General features: G+C 31.7%; 1 protein-coding gene across 3 annotated transcripts; it reads right to left on the bottom strand.

The window, feature by feature from the left end:
* Positions 1 to 526: 526 nt before the first annotated feature.
* LOC123003637 (calcium-binding protein P) lies at positions 527 to 16878 on the bottom strand. Of its 3 annotated transcripts, XM_044396529.1 has the most exons (6): positions 16659 to 16878; positions 6196 to 6270; positions 1676 to 1778; positions 1498 to 1622; positions 1018 to 1449; positions 527 to 939 (listed from the first exon to the last, which is right to left on the bottom strand). In XM_044396529.1, exons 2-6 carry the CDS (start codon positions 6257 to 6259, stop codon positions 887 to 889), a joined length of 777 nt encoding a protein of 258 aa, XP_044252464.1. In that variant the 5' UTR covers positions 6260 to 6270; positions 16659 to 16878; the 3' UTR covers positions 527 to 886. The 3 variants fall into 3 exon arrangements, with proteins under 3 accessions (XP_044252464.1, XP_044252462.1, XP_044252463.1); XM_044396527.1 differs by having other exon boundaries at positions 527 to 1449; positions 16659 to 16877; XM_044396528.1 differs by lacking the exon at positions 16659 to 16878 and adding an exon at positions 16171 to 16244 and having other exon boundaries at positions 527 to 1449.
* Positions 16879 to 17120: the final 242 nt, after the last annotated feature.

The raw sequence follows: 17120 nt of genomic DNA, 5'->3' as shown, positions 1-17120 counted from the left end.
CTGTGTGTATCCATTTTTCATGAAGATTCATTTTTCATCCCCCTCCCTCGAAACCTTAACAATGCTTTCGCTAATTGGAGTCATATTACCTTCCGTATCTAAATAAAGGTCAGTTCACAGCAAAATCTCTCTTGTTGATTAAAACGCCTTCCACGTCCCGAACTTAGTTCGTTAGGAAGAAAAAGTAATTTTCGCGTGTAAGTCAGAATAACGAAAGAGCAGAACAGAAGGCGGAGTAGCGCCGCTTCAATAAAAGAATTTCATTTCGGATCATTGCCGTAAACTTGTAATAAACCCTCATAAATATTACTCAATTTGAAACGTTTCCGGGTCCGGTCCGTGCACAACTCCAAAGTTGTAATTTCATCCCAGGGGAGGGAGAGAGAACTCCACCGCACAGTTGCATCTAATTATTTTAATTACACTGTTAACAAAGCAAAGCACACAAACACTTGGCTTTAATTAAAAGAAATCTAATAGAGGTGAGTGCGTGAGTAATTTATTCCGGGGAAATGAAACTCCGGCAGGACGTATTTTAATTTATTATCGGACAAACAAAATAAATACAAAAATACGTACATCGAGCGAACTAAGGAAAATGAGGAGAAGAGGCTAGAAAGGCAGCTTATTAGCATACAAATTAATTTTGTACCTACTTGTATTCATTATTTTTTAAAAAAGAAACAACATATTACACACAGAAATTGGCAAGAAATTGTGTTAAAAGGCTATTCTCAACAGTGCAGTTAGTGACACAAAAGGCCAATAAATTTGAGCGACCACAGACTACCACCAAATACTCACCAAGAAAACGTTTAAAGGATTTTAAAACTTTATTAAAAAATATCAACACAACTTAAAATAAAATTACGTTACAAAATGAGCTTTAAAATCCCCAAATCCTCTGATAATAAAACGCACCAATCATATAGAATAGCCCTGTAACACAAAAAAATTAATTACGATTATTACCACCAGCAATCTGCTTAGTTATAGCGTCTTTGAGCAAATTCGTACCGTATTTCTTCAAAGCGTTTGTAAGCGAATCGACGAAACCACCGGARGATCCACTATTTTGTCCATATCGGTTTTGTCCATAGGGATTATAACCCCCTTGGTTGTTATTTGGGTACTGACCATTGTAGTTATAGTTGGGATAACCGTTCTGTTGAGGACGATAACCTCCTTGTGGGTAACCGTTGTACCCGTTATAACCTGGATAAGGCTGTTGGGGGTAAGTCTGTTGAGGATACCCCCCTTGAGGATAAGGTTTGGCTTGGCCAGGGTAACCCGAGCCGATTTGACCACCTTGGTAACCTTGACCGGGAGGCCCTTGGTAACCGATGTTAGGTCGTGGGGTTGTTTCACCTCGTGGAAGATTAGGGTAGATGTTTCCAGAGGGTTGGTCAGCGCTTTTTAATTCAGTAGTRTCATACCCAACACGGCCCACTGTGATTTTTGATTAAATGAACAATCKTAATTAAGACACTGTAATACCTTTGCTGTGGTCGTCGACACATTTTGGGRTGGYTCCGTCCATTTTGCATACTTTTGTGGGTGGACAGACGTAGCTTTTGCATGTAGGAGGGCCAGCATTGTTCATTTTCTTACAAGTAGGATAACTACAAATATTTGAGTTGGGTTAAACGGAATAGTTGAAAGTTTGACAACTTACGATCCACATTCATTTTGTCTTTGGTAGTAAGAGCAAGGGTCAGTTTCCATTACGCATACTTCATTGCTGAGGCAACCGATGTCTTTACATGTGCGTCCATATTCTGAAATAAAATGTGATTTTTATCAAATCAGAAAAAAATATATATCATGGTTGCGTCGTTCGCATTGCTGAAGTGTTTAGAAATGTTGCCAATAATGAAAAATGACAGTCTGCTTCGTCCGCGCAAATGATGAGACATAAAACGATACTCATCTCAATTTAATTTGATGGTCCGTCTCCCGAGTTTCCAAGTACGAACAACTTTTTTTTTCATTTTTTTTTTAATATAATTTCAGATAATTATTTTTGATGAAACTTGAAGCTGTACAAGTTTATTTGAAAAGCTAATCTAATTAAAGTTTTCCAAATAAAAAACGTAGACGTAAACTAAGTGTCATTACATCACAAAAAACGCTTCGGCTAAATTAATGTAGGATTTGGAGGATCAACATACAGAAAAAAAATGAAAAGAAATTTGTATAAATAAATTATATACCTTTATACAATAAGAAGTATATGTTTTCTTTAGTTTATATTTTAAAAGTAAAGTCCTTAAATACACGTGCTTTAAACGAACTTGGGATCTGCATTTGCAGGCCTCGCGTATCTGGCAAGTATTATAGTGGCTATAAATAAAAAGCTACCATTTTCCAAAAAAATCACGTAGTGTTTTAGATGTTTACCGCAAAGCTCTTTTATTGATTACTTTTATAAAGGTAAAATCCTTTAAAACAAAAAATCTTCAAGTAGATTTAAAATATACAGGGTGTCCCAGGTAAGACTTTCGGGTCTAATATCTCTGTTATTTGCCAAAGGATTTTTATGAAATTTAAAATATAGACAACTTAGAAGGTGAAGATTAAATTAATTAAAATTAAGCGAAACTATTATTATAGTACTAAGCACTAAAAAATTGACTTCTACACAAAAAATTAACTCAATCACTCGTCGAAATCCGGCAGAAATACATCGATTATATTGTCAAAATTTTGACAAATTTTTTAGCAAAGTTAACTTAACAATAGTACCAACTTAAAAATAGTATAACCCTGAAAACTTGTGATAAACTAAGTGAGAACACCTTTAGAACCAGTGATACCAGTGATGGTAGACTACGCACAACGAAAGATAAACATGTTGAGTCATCAGAATATGATAAAACCTACATCACTACATGCAGGAAATTAATAGAAGGGCATTGTGGAGCTGTTACCAACGTTATTTTATTTCTCTTAACACTAATGGAATAAAAATCTATTTAATGGTTTAATTATTAACAAATGTTACAAAATTTTGTCTCAATTTTGTCTCTGAACTGCTAAATGTTTCAGGTATCTAATATCGAGAGATCAAGATAATTTGTAATTAAGTCATTCCTGGATACGAAGACGTATGTCTATGAAATGTCAAATAAAATGACAAGTCAAAAGGTAAAATGACATGATCAAAAAGATGATGAATTTATGATTTAACTTATACGTCAGAGACTAAGTCCAAGCCATTTTGCCGTTTTACCTTTCGACTTGTCATTTTATTTGACGTTTCCCGTGCAGTTAGTTCAAAAACAGACATACGTTTTCGGATTCAAAGATGACTCGATTACAAATTATCTTGATATATCGATAATAAAAAAAAATTCCTTCCTTTTTTATTTCGAAGCTTAGTAGATTTCTTTCTGAATTTTGTCCTTCATTATCACAGAGTATTTCAATTGTTTTAATTAGTATACACCCATTTCTAAAATCTTTGTAATAATTTAATACAAACTTAGAAGGAATTTTTGTTAAATAAATAAAATTAAATTAAATAAAATACAATGATAAAAATCAACTGCGGTTTTTACCTCGGGTCCAAAATAAATGTTTTCTCAATATGAGAAAAAGGGCTTACTTATACATAAAACAACGTTTGATCATTTTTCTCTAAAATTGCAATGTCAGCATAAAAGCAAGACATAAAGCTAATTATATTCAGGCCATTTTTTTCTATGTGTTTCATTGCAACTGTGATGTATTTGATAAAAAAGTGGTACATGTAGTACGTACTACAGATAAAACATTGCACAGTATCCCACGAGTAATAATGAGTCTGAAAATTTTTTGAAGCAACTACCAATACATTCCAGAGATAACGTGGATATTAAAATATTTTGTTTTGACAAGTAATCGTATTTTTATTTTTGAGAAATTTCTGTCAGTCTTTTCTTTTTTATTCTAGTTTTGGGGATATCGCGCTGGATAGAAACGTGCTGTCTGCAAAGCGTTTTTTAAACATTCTTGATAAATGAGAATGAGAATTCTCACCAAATTCTCCAAGGTTTGACTTTTTGTAAATTAAATTTGAAGTGCTGTTGGGTCTCTATGTTTAATTTATTAAAACCAAATTATTAAACCTCATTATTAGGTGCTGTGGGACACCTGTATACATTTTCTTAAATAATATACATTGTTGTTTATATTGTCCCAACAGTCTGTTTTTTTAATTCTTATTATTTCCACATTAAGGAAAAAGCACTCTGTATTTTACAAAACCTGAAGTTAACTTTATCACTTATAGACCCGATTTTTCTAACAGAGAATTAAATTTAAACCCCAGTTAATGCGTGGCATCACCAATCAAATCAGGCTGCCCTAGCAACTGGAACGGTTAAAATTTTAGTGAAGTTTAAAAAACGTACCAGAAACCGGGTTTAAAACATTTATTTCTTAACGTTCGTACGTTTCGTCGTTTTGTTTTGTTTTTGTTCGTTTAAACGCTTGCAGTGGCAAATTGTCATAAAATGATGCACTCATTAGCAATTAAGACTGCAATCATTTTCTAAAGTCAACTTAATTAGCGGTTACTTTAATCTTGAAAAAACAACTATCATTACATTTTATTAGCCATTTCAAGTTTCTTGAACTTGTAAAATGTTTAGACAGTTTTAAACAAACATAAATATAAAATTGTTAATTAGTTACACTGTATGTTCGGTTATTTAATAAATATTTTTGGTTTATTTATTGTTTAATACTAAAACTATACATTCAAATTGCATGAAAAAAATAAGATTGTTAAGGCATTAACATCTGGAGAGCGAAAAAATGTGAAGAAAGTTTTTTGTATAGTTTTAATAAAAAAAGAAAAATCTTTGAGAAACATAGTTTTAAAATATGAAGGAGATAATGTTAGTCATAAATTATTTATTAATGAAAAAATATGAATACAAAGTCAATAGGTACAATTTATCGTTATTTGGTTTACCAGAAAGAAAGACATTTCAAACTAAATGTAATAATAATAACATTTATCCGCAAACGTCACAAAAGTGATCACTTTTATTACTAAATGTCACAGGTAAAAGTTTTACCTTTCAGGCATAGTGTAAAATCTTTGTAGGTATTTTCCCTTAAACGTTTTWACTTTTACCATGACATTTACCAATGTTGTTTCTTTCTTGTCTCTTTCGCTGCTTTAGCACTACTAACTGCACTAGTCATACACTAGTTAAATTAATAAACACTTTCGTAAATCTCAACACAAATTCCGATACTGATGGGTGATGTTTGTTGCAAAGTCCTTATTATTTTGTCCATTTACTTGCTAATTACAGTGTTGCTCTTTATTCTCATCGGAATACGTTTGTAGATAAGATAAAATAGTATATGTTATTCGGAGTAAAAAGTGAGTTTATGTGGCTTAGCTCTATTATTTAAAAATAAACGTTCAACTTCGTCACATAAACTATCACTTTTACTCCTAATAACATAATATACTATTTGTATCCAAATTTGCTTTCACTTCTTCACAAAATCCGTTTACACTGATGGATACCATCAAAATTTAATACTTTTGCAAATAACTGTACAACACTTTCACCACCAACAAACAACTTCTAACTGGTAGATATTGAATATAAGTTCAAAAGAATTTGACGTTTTGTAAGGTAAAACCATAATCGACTACCTTTGTGATTTCAAGTATAATTTTCAACCTTAACAATTAATTTATCAAATAAACGTAATTTTTAGATTGTTCAAAAAGCTAATACCTAAGTTAAAAATTTGTTATACTATGTACTTCGATATAATAACATAAAAATAACATGTAATTATTTATAATATAGCTAAGATTTTAAATAATTAATTTTAAAACTATTTACTGAATTCTTCTGCAATTATGATATTTCGACAACCTATATTACTTTTTTTGTGTACCTATTATTATTATAATTCGAAAACCTTCATTATTATTTTTTTTCTTTTTTTTCATATTAAAACCAAGGTTGCATAATGATGGTATTTTTGTTGGAAAACACAGTGGCGTATCTTTAAGGAAGGTTAATTGATTAATGTTTATTCAGATAAAAAGTTTGGTAGAAAGAAAACCAATTCCTGTTTCAAAAAGTAAATTAATTAATATATTTCGTTACTTTCATCACGCAAGTTGTCGATTTGTTTAAATCTAAATCGTTAACTAAATAGTCTATGCCTACTTACTTGAATAAGATTCTCCAAATTCCAAACACGCGAGTATTAATCCACACACGAGCCACGACTTCATCTTAAAATCTCCTGAAAAAAAGAGAAAAGAATAATTAGAATAATACGTGAAAACACTTGATTCAAATTCGTCCCATTTTAATGGTGCTTTGTTACCGAACAAAAGTTCGCCTTGAAAACAAAGACTGATCCGAATTAAATTGCTCATTATTCGAGTTTAAAAGCATCGTTCTGGAGTGGAGAGAGGGCGTTGTTGTTGTCTGATTTACGGTGTTGCCAACACAGAGGCTCGACTTTACTAGTAATAACGCGGCTTTATGCTGGATCGGGACGACGCTGCATGCTCCGAATTATTTACATTTTATGCTTATAATAAATTTGATAGGATTGTAGCCGGAGCCGTTAAATTTTATGACTTTACATGCATCAATACCGGAGATGTTGTGTTACACACGTCGCTTGATGTGCGGATACAAGCGTTTAAAAGCGCGAATAAAATTTTATAAAGTGTTTACGTCGAGCAGTAACCCGATTTTCTTACACTCGAGTGTCTACTCGAACGCGAGAAGTGGCTTTGGAATTGATAAGTTATGGCTTTTTCGATTCCGAATGGTGGATGCGCCATGATGATGAATTAAACAAAAGGGTGGATCGTAAATGGAACAACTTACTTTATTTTTATTTAATAGAAAAATAAAAATAAACGTGTATGTAGTCAGTCATACTCTTGTGAAATATGAAAATCTTATGAGAGCCAAAATTCACAAAATGTAAATCAAACGTCTGACAGAACAGACAACTACTTTTATTTGAAAATATAAAAAATACATTTTGGTACTTTTTGCTTTTATAAACCAGTGCTACATAATTTATGTTTTCATTTGTTAATGGTAGTTGAGAAAAATATTTCGTTGCATTGGTTTGTACAGAAAATAATAAGCAAGCAGCTGTATTATATTATAATGTATAAATATTTGAACAGAGTCAGTCTAAATACAACTGTTTAATCAACACTTGGCTGCATGTTTTGCAAGCCATCAAAAGTGCATCAGTTGTCTAACAAAACAGAACAACATTTTCTTACCTCAAACAAAGARTTGTTCACTTCTTATTTGATATGATAACATATGAATAACTATTAGAGTTTATTTTCGTGGTGATAGTGTAGTGAATCAAGAACACATGACCTCCGTCTGTTTTTGACATTTAACAGCTTCTGACATTTTCGTATTAAAGCAAAAATTAAAGTTTCTTCCTGGCATTAGGTTTTTATAGGACTTGAATTGCGATTGTTACGATGATTCAATAGTACATTACAAGCGAGGTGGTAAATATGGCATTACCCAAGTGCTCATGTAGTATAAAGAAGCACAAGGGGTAATGCCATTAGTACCGAGGTTTGTATGCTATTTTATTCACAATCACACTATTTTTAGTCAAAAATTTGAGTAAAATAAAATTCTAACAAAGTTAAGGTCTAAATGGCGTTTGATTTTTGACATTTCAGCAATGTCAAAGAAAATATTGAAATAATGTGTGAATCTGATTTAAAATCGTCGAAATGGAGCAGTGTACTCTCCCAGAAGTAAGAGAAACTGCTACAAAAACAATTGAACACTAATTTAGCAAAATATTACCCGTAATTGACAATTTGAAAGAAAAAATTCCAGGTATTTTTGTAATTCTAACGTTGGTTCTCCTGCATATTACCGCCCAAGAGAACTAATATTATTACTTCTCATGAGATATAATGACGTGTTTCCCAATCTTTAAAAGGTTAGTAATTGGCATATTACATTAGTGACTGTGAATAAAGGGTATAAATATCAGCCCAAAACAGTTTTTCCCAATAAAAATAAAATTACAAATGACCTATGTGACGGTAAGACACACTATTGACGTACGTCACTAGCTCTGCGTTACTTTAATCGCATTTGTTAAAGTGAAATAAATAGCGTGATCGACCTTACGCAAATACCTAGCGAAAAGAGATAGCGATTTGGTACGTCTTTCGAATTATTAATTGATACACACACATAAGGATGCCAGCCAAATTAAAAAAAAAACAACCATTGTTACCACACGCATAAGGATGCCAAATTAAAAAAAAAACAACCATTATTACCACCGYGACAAACTAAAAAGAAATATTGAAATAGCGTTTAATTAGATTCCAAGAAATTTACCAAAAATTTCGTAAAAGTGTAGCTGTTTTGATGCGAGGGTTTTTCACATTTCATACGATATGAACAGAACAAAGGTTATCGGATAAAATATAAAAAATATGTAACTGGCTAACTAGTTGCATTTAACTTTGTCAGGGTCGTAATGTTATGTGAATTATTCTGCATAACCCCAATTTTAAGCAATAATTTAGTCCATTTCAAAGTTTCTCTTTAAATTATTAAGCAATTTTAATGAACATTATTAATTAATATGTAACATAATTTTCTTAAATACGAACATCAATTTAGTACAAAAGTTTGTATAAACAGATTAAATATTTAATTCATCTGAATTTGTAAAATGATAAAATGAGTCCATTAAAGGCACCAACAGTTAAAAAAAAATACACAACCAAAGTAAAATATGCATTCAAAATAAAAAAAAACTGTAATACAAAATTACAAATAACGGTGTAGACACATTTTTAAATAATAATAATTATAATTGCTAAAAACGTTATAGTAGATTACATATGGAGGTGGGAGGTGCTTCAATATCAATAAGGCGCGAAATGCCTTGGTCAGCCATAAACCAAGGTACGAAATATTAAAATACACATCATATGACAGTTCAGGTGAGAAAGCAGTCACTTTTTTTTATCAGTTTTCGGGTTGGGAAGTGATCATTGCCCAACCTGAACTGTCATATTTCATACCAATTGTTAAATGAAGTTGAAATGTCACATTCCAACTTTTCACAAGGTAATTTTCAGCAATGTTATTTTTTGATTACTATTTTATGATTGTGAATAAAAAAGGCGCTATCARATGTTTAAGAATGGTGTAATAATGCATCCGATTGAGTAATAGTCACGAATTAGACATTATACTTTTTCTATCTCGATAATTCTGTATAATGGAGTGGAAACGGAGCATTTTCTTTRTCTACTTTTCAATATCTAAATCTCTGCCATTAATCGATTTTTCACAAAAACTTTTCACAAATCACTGTCTGATAGTTTTTGTTTATAAATAGAATTAATGAACCTGGCATATTGATATTATGTACAAATATTTCTACAAATCTGTTTGCTTTAGTGGAAGTAATAAAAAACTTGATATTCGATTGGGTAATAAAAATCGAATAATAGAAGTAGTTTTAAAGAACAAAAAKTCATTGCATTAAAATTATGGCAAGCTATGTTTCGACGTATAATTGTAACAAAGRTGTCTAATTAGCTTTACCTAAAACAAGCCCGTTTACCAGAAAATCTACAAAACAATTCTTAGTTTAAGCCATATAACAATGAGAGTTTTTTTATTACGCAGGCAATTCATACTTCTTGTATTTATAAATCCTTCTAATAAAATACAGTTTTTGTATATAGTTAAAAAAAGATGGTGAGTTTTAGATACAAAATACAGAAAACTATTAAAAATTTTCGTAATGATGTTATAAACATAACGCATGTAAAAAAACATTTTTCTACTTTGCGTTTATAATACGTTTATTAACGTCTCCAGTAGGAGTCGTTTATGGCTATCTATAAAAGCACACTGTGCTTTAATGAATTTAGGGTTATTTAGTTTTTGGATGCCTCTTCTGACTTGTCAGGTAACAAATTTTGCGTTGTTGCTTCGGCAGTTTGGCGAATTTCGGGCGGAATGCAAACTAAATTCTGTTTCTCATATTTTATTTATTATTATTATTATTATGTTGTAACACTAATAACTGATAATTTGTAAATTTTATTTTTAATGACAGACGGCAGAAATGACTCAAAAACACAGGTGGGCGCCGAATGTTACCAACCGATACCAACTAACACAAAATTCTCTAGGCGACAAAAAWATATTTTTTTTTTAATTAAAATAAGAAAAAAGGGGGCGCAAATTAGAAAAAATAGCATAAAATACTCGTTTTATAATGACATTGGCGCACTCATCCCATAGAAAACTCGCCTACGGCTCGTTTTCTAACTTGGGATTCGTGCGCCAAATCAACCCTTATAAAACTTGTTCTTTAATATACTATTCCAATTTATTACACTAAATTTTAATGTGTTTGCATATAACTGTACAAAACAACACTTTCAGTACCAACAAACAACTTCTAACTCGTATGTATGCACGTAGGTACTGAACGTAAACTGAAAAAATATTGTCATCGTCATGTAAACGTGGGAAGGTAAAACGTCAAATTACGCACAMGACTACCTCCATGATTTCCAATAAGTAGTATTTGATAATTGTTTTACTTAAAAAAAGTATTGAAAAAGATTCTTAAAGAAAAAGCTTTGAATCAGATGAGGACAAAATTTTGTTTAAATTCCGAGAGTCCTCTTTTATAGTTAGCTAGATTTCTTTCTGAATTTCCGCACAATTATTTGAGTTTTTATTTTATTAAAATGAGTATGAGGCTATGCACACTTAAGAAACAAACTATCAAAATTTTTTGCAGCGTTAACCTCCGATGCAAGCTTAAACGCTCCTGCATAAAGCAGGAAATTCCAATTATTAACTGTTAGCAATTTCGTCTCCCAAGTATGTGGGTTAAAAGAGACGTAAATAAAACGCAAAATATTTAGACACAGCGAGGTGCAAACAGACTAAACATCAAACGTGGCCACTAACAAGCATATAAAACCATAATTAATTCGTTTGGTTAAGTGTTTATAGCCCTGAAAAAGCTTGTTTGGTTTATGCGGTGTCGGTTTATGAACACTTGAGGTWGGATTTGTAAAACAATTGTTTCATTAAAAGATTCGAAATGACTTGTTTTGCGGAAGTGCTGCCGTTTCTATTAGCTTTAGGACGAGTTTCCAACTTCCAAGACTGAATGTTCAAACTTAGAGGTATCATTAGTCACGTTGATGTCTGCTGCTACAATAAAACAAAAATTAAAAYTAGATTTATCTCTTTATCATCGTTTGTATTGCAGAAACGTGATTAATAAAGGATTTTTCTAGGTGGAAAAACTGGAGGTAATGATGACATTTTTCTACACTAATCTTAGTTTTATTAACTCTCTATGAAGACCATCACAATACAATACAGGATGTTCGGCCCAAGTCGCCCCGGCCGACTAAACTTAATTTTTTTTTCAAAAACTAAATTTTCAAATAATACTATTCATTCTTCGTTTTTTTGGTAAATGCATAATTTTTTTTTGGCACATCCGGTGTAGTCGGAAATGCTACCAAATTTAGTTTTTCAAATGGAACACCTATGTTTTTTTCCTCGAAACAAAAATAATTGACATGAAAGATACSGTAAACCACTATTTATTACATTTTACGTTACATAATGCACTCAGAAAACAATTTAAATTTTTGAATTTTATTGCAAATTTYGCAATTTTTTACTTGTCAAGGTATTCATGCAAAAAGYAATATGCYTGGATACCGTTTAATTCTTAGTTTGACAAAGCCTAATTTGTCAATAAATCTTATTGAGAGCTTTAATAATGGATGATATTAATTACGACGAATTAGTAGATCAGCTTGAAGTGTTTTTTAAGTGTAACAAAAATAGAGCGGAAGCTGAAAGACAGTATARAGAAAAATACTCAAATAGAATTCACCCAAATCGTTGAAAATTTAGTCGAATTGAAAAACAACTGAGACGAATAGGTTCGCTTCTTAAAACTAAWAAACCTGTGGTTCTTTGTGAAGAACAAGAAAAYAGAAATCTGAATGTTCTGTTATCAGTCGAAGAAAATCCAAGAGTTTCCATAAGAGAACTCGCTCATAAACTGAAAAATTAAATTTGTCAAACCAACAATTAAACTGAATCCAAGCATTTTTTTATTCACATCTTTCCTTTGAAATTAAAAATCAGGCTACGCGACCAATTTCCTTATAAAATTCTAAGATTTAGGATGTTTTTTGATTGCATTGTGTTACCCAAAATGTAATAAATAGTGGTTTACAGTATTTTTCATGTCAATTATTATTGTTTGGGGGAAAAAAACATAGGTGTTCCATTTGAAAAACTAAATTTAGTAGCATTTCCGGCAACACCGGATGTGCTAAAAAAATTTAATACATTTATTAAGAAAGCCAAGAATGAATATTATTACTTAAATATTTACTTTTTGAAAAAAAGAAGTAAGTTTAGGTGTTATCAGCCGGGGCGACTTGGACCSAACACCCTGTATGCTAAGATCTTTGTCATCTTATTTAATAGATTAATATTTAATTTCGGTGGCTGTCCCAGCGGTCATAATATTCCGGTCATATCTCCCACTTTGCCCAATTACCGATTCTAATAAGAGAAAATTAGATTTGGTCCCTTTGCCACATCCAACAAGAATCAATGATCGGCTTGAGAACCTCCTTGCCTCCCCAGCATTTGGTCCATACCCTCCACAATCAACAATCGSTTTATATCAAATCCACCGACTTTACTCGAAAACTCTTTCCACTCTCCTTAACCCGTTTACAAGAGGTCATTTGACACTAAGTGGAACTCACTTCTGACCAAATCAATATTAACAAAACAACGATCTGAAAATTCGCCGTTTCTCCGTCAACATCTGAACCCATAAACGTTGGAATTAAGGGGATTTGTTGGTGTTAAATTAGTTAGAAAAATTAGCCGTCATGAATAATCTCGACACATGCGACGTGTCGTTTGATTTCTAGATTGATTGGGTGATTAAACCGGCACTAAAGCAAACATCAAAAGTTAATTATTTTAAACGGTTGCGTTAATTACGGAGATTAAACGCTTGATGGAGTATTAAGTGTGGATTCGAAGGACGCCGAAACGCATCTGGTAGTGTACACAAGACTTAGCCGCTTTTTTGCGATACAATAAAGCYGTAATTTTGCTCCATATGTGATTGCCTTTAAATCCCGGAAACCGAAAGCTCTTTTAAACCATAAATTATTTGTAGGTCTGCGCGAATTTCCGTCCTCAACTTCAATATTTGTTCAATTACGATGTCTACGCTTTATTCCTGTTTTTCTGTTTCGGTAATTTCATTACTTTCGGATGACATACAACGAAAAATGAGTCAATGACGATATATTGTCTAAACATTACTGAGATCGAGAAAACAAAGGCACAATTCTATTTTTAAATTTAACTCAAAGGTTGCTACTTCTCTTTTATGTACGCATATTTAAAACGTGGATTTTTAAGCAAAATAATGTTTCATTTTTGTGTTTTTTTAGATGAAGAATAATGGAAAAGTGTTTTGCTTGGATGTATGTGTTGGTTTCCCTTTTGGCGGTTTTTAGCACGACGCTTGTTATTTTTACGAAATTTTATCGAGAAATGTTCAACACAAAGCCTCACAATGTTAGAGGTTAAAGATGTTAGCTATAATTTGTTTCGACAAATTAAACAGAAATGATGAAGACGCAGTTTCCGTTTTTCTCAAAAAGCAGAAAAATTTAATGAATCGCTTGAACCTCGCCTTTTCTGGCAAATGTAATTTAAAACGGAAAAAACACTGCTTTTGGTTAAAAAATATTTTGGGAAATAATCAACATACAATCATAAGAAACTGAGAACTAYATATTTGTTTACTTTCAAGAAAAAGTTTTCTYATCGTCCGCAAGTCACAAGTTCACTTATCAAATATTWATTCATTTATTATTTGACTTACTGCTAAGGTTCTTTTATTCTTCGACATTGTCAAAATTTACGGTTTTTCTCCCGTGTAAGGAAGTTTTAAACAAAACGTCAGATTATTTTTAACAGATTTAAGACTTGAAGAATAACATGTTGAATTCTACTCTTCGTGTAAATTGGTTTATTTATACCACCTCGTGGAGTCGTGGATGATAAACCACTCGTTGTYACTCGTGGTTTAATAATCCTCTCGTAAAATAAAGCGGCCGATTTACATTCAAACTCGTGGAACAAATAACTATTGTMAAATCGCCATTGAACTATTTAATTTATTAAGTTGGTTTCAAAATATATATTTCATATTAATTAATGTGCATGGAAGTAGTCGTTTAAAGGAATGCAAAAATTCAAACAATCCTAACCTCAATCTTCCCTAAAAATTAATTAAATTTTTTAAATAAATGTGAACCCCAAGTAGCAAAAAATAATTAAAATTAACTAGGTAATTAACATAGGGTAGATTTTTGTCAATATTAATGTGATTTGTTCTGAATGACATTAATGACACTTTTTGTGTGAATGTGACGTCAAATTAAAGATGCATTTAGACTTCTACAACCTTTTTGATGTACAATAAAATGAAGAAGATTATAGTAATTAGGTAAAAATATCAAATTTAAAAATTCAAAAACTACTTTTTACGTTTTGTACGAATGTTTTCAACATTCTTCTTAATTCTTTCAATGAATCTAACTCAAGCTCTTTACTGTTACAAGTCTCGCAAATTATTTAAGTGCGGCATTGCAGAGAAAATTATTTGAATGCGACAACTAATTGACAAGGGCAAAATCTGTCTCATTTTAAAGCAAATTCAACCTAATGAAGTATAATTTCAATTTCTAATTTTAATGCAGCAAGTTATTAATAATAGGTGWATGTATTACAAAGTTCGTCAGGCACATGGTTTTWTACGAATCACTCTGTACAACATTTAATAAATGCTATCAACTTGACTAGTGGACATGCTTGTTAAAAATAAGTCGATACGCTACGAATTCAGATATGTTATTGAGGTTTATTTTAGTATTTGTCTGAATACAGAAGCCACAAGGGATTAAATCTGCAAAAACCTGATCAGAGAACGCATCCACGAMCGTAGAGATACAAAATAAAAATTGCACATGTAATTATTCTAACTACAAAGTTTTTTAAGCCAGCGTTTCATAAACTAGAATGTTAGGTAAACAGTAATTAAAGCTTACTCGAAAAATGTCTGCAAAATTTTGTGAATACCACTAAGCTTACTCTTTATAAAGCATTTCAGATTATCAAATTAAAAAGATATTCTTGGTAACCCACAGATAATCCAAGTTAATTTTGAAATCATTGAATCAAAGCGAACCTGCTTTGCCGATTAGTACTCAGAGAGAAGACTAATTTGCTGAAGTATCTAGCCACTGTCAATTATTACAAATAAAATAAAAATCAAATTATTAATTATTCTAAAATGTTGCGAGGTATAACATTGAAGTACACAGCAATTTAATCTGATGGTATGTACATAGCGATTTAATTATGAACTATTTTTACAAGCGCATATTTTCATAGCTTAACACCATCAACATACATTTTTAGATGCATAAAAATGTTTAGATATTTTTAGTCCAAATTAGTGACACTAACCTCGTATTTTTTTATCAATCACATCATCACAATGTTWATTAACTGAATCTTAATWGCATTTTACCCATTTTAAAATTAATTTATTACAGCTAAGCACAAATAAATTTGTTATGATACTTATTATTCCTGTCAAACATTTTTTTTTTCATTTAACTGCGTCGTTTGGCCACATCATAAAATTTACTACTTACTGAAGAGAGTTAAAAAGCAAACAAATGTTTTGCAAGAAAAGTAACCAGCAATAACTAATTTTCGAAGAATTCGCTTGTTTGAATCATGTATTTGTACTKAAGTAGATAAAATTTGTAGCATTTTCTCATACTTTAGGTATGAATCAGTAGCAGTAATTTAATTAACAGTAATAACTAATTTTTGTTATGTTTTTTCCGTTTATTTTTGCGCTGTGTAAACAAAACTTTTCATATCTATTTTACAACTTTGGTACGTAATTATCACTATTATTATTTATATAATAATTCAGTCAAGAATGTTGGTTTAACGGCTATTTAGAGTTAAGTAACAATGCAGAATATTAACTTACAAATTAGAGTGTAATAGCGAATTAGATATACCCACTACAATAAGCAAGCACTTACACACTCTACTTAACTTCTTCAACTACTTTCAATCGAGTTAATTTCAATGAAGCATCAGCGATAACATATCCAAGAGGTGATAAAAGCGGGAAACTTTTCAAACTAAAATGAAGTGCCAAGACGAAAGCGAATCTTATTAGTCGCACAAGTATATCACCGACTGTGATTATTTTTAGGTATAATAAAAATTCTCCGTTAACACATGTTATGCCTACACTATTAATCAAAAAATCAAGGTCACATGCACTAACCGGTTATATTCAATTTTCTTGCAAAAAAACTTGGCAAATCCTAAATCCGCGTTCATCTAACATTGATTTTCTCGAAATAAACATGACGACTTTGACACGATTGCGATAACCTTAGTTCTCTAATAAATCCTTGAAAATACAGAGCAGATGTACCTARCTCACATGGCGATGAAGACACCTACCTCAACGTTATCACTGGTCAATTGTTTTTCGTTTATCAGKTTGTYACAACTGTCAACACAAGTAGTGTGGTGCACTGCTGTCTACCACTACAAAGAATCAACTGCGGTCAACCTTTCGGTGGATTTTGACTGACGTCATTTAAATCATGGTCGCACTACTTTCGCGGCGCAGATTGCTATGCGGCGCCCAAGGCCCTGCTTCCGGACCCATCCTTGTTATCGATGAGGAGTTCGTTGGCATTAAGGTTGAACTATACTGGGAAGTAAWGTGTTTTTGGCACAGAGGGTGGCGCTATATTTAGCGTCGTAGCAGACAACCCAACATACACTTGGTACTGCTGGTGCTTTTACCCTAAACAAAATTGATTCATTTCCTTTGTGATATACCAGCTAGTCACTAGAGGGCTTTTTTCCAAACTGGCTTCAAAGATCTTGACCTTCAGCGGTTAGGTAAACAAGCAC

Source organism: Tribolium madens, unplaced genomic scaffold (assembly GCF_015345945.1).
Source record: "Tribolium madens isolate multiple individuals breed KSU strain unplaced genomic scaffold, Tmad_KSU_1.1 Scaffold_1;HRSCAF=32;Tcas5.2_LG8, whole genome shotgun sequence".
Classification (NCBI taxonomy): domain Eukaryota; kingdom Metazoa; phylum Arthropoda; class Insecta; order Coleoptera; family Tenebrionidae; genus Tribolium; species Tribolium madens.
Note: the sequence above shows the minus strand (reverse complement) of the source record. Positions and strands in the feature narration are given on the sequence as shown.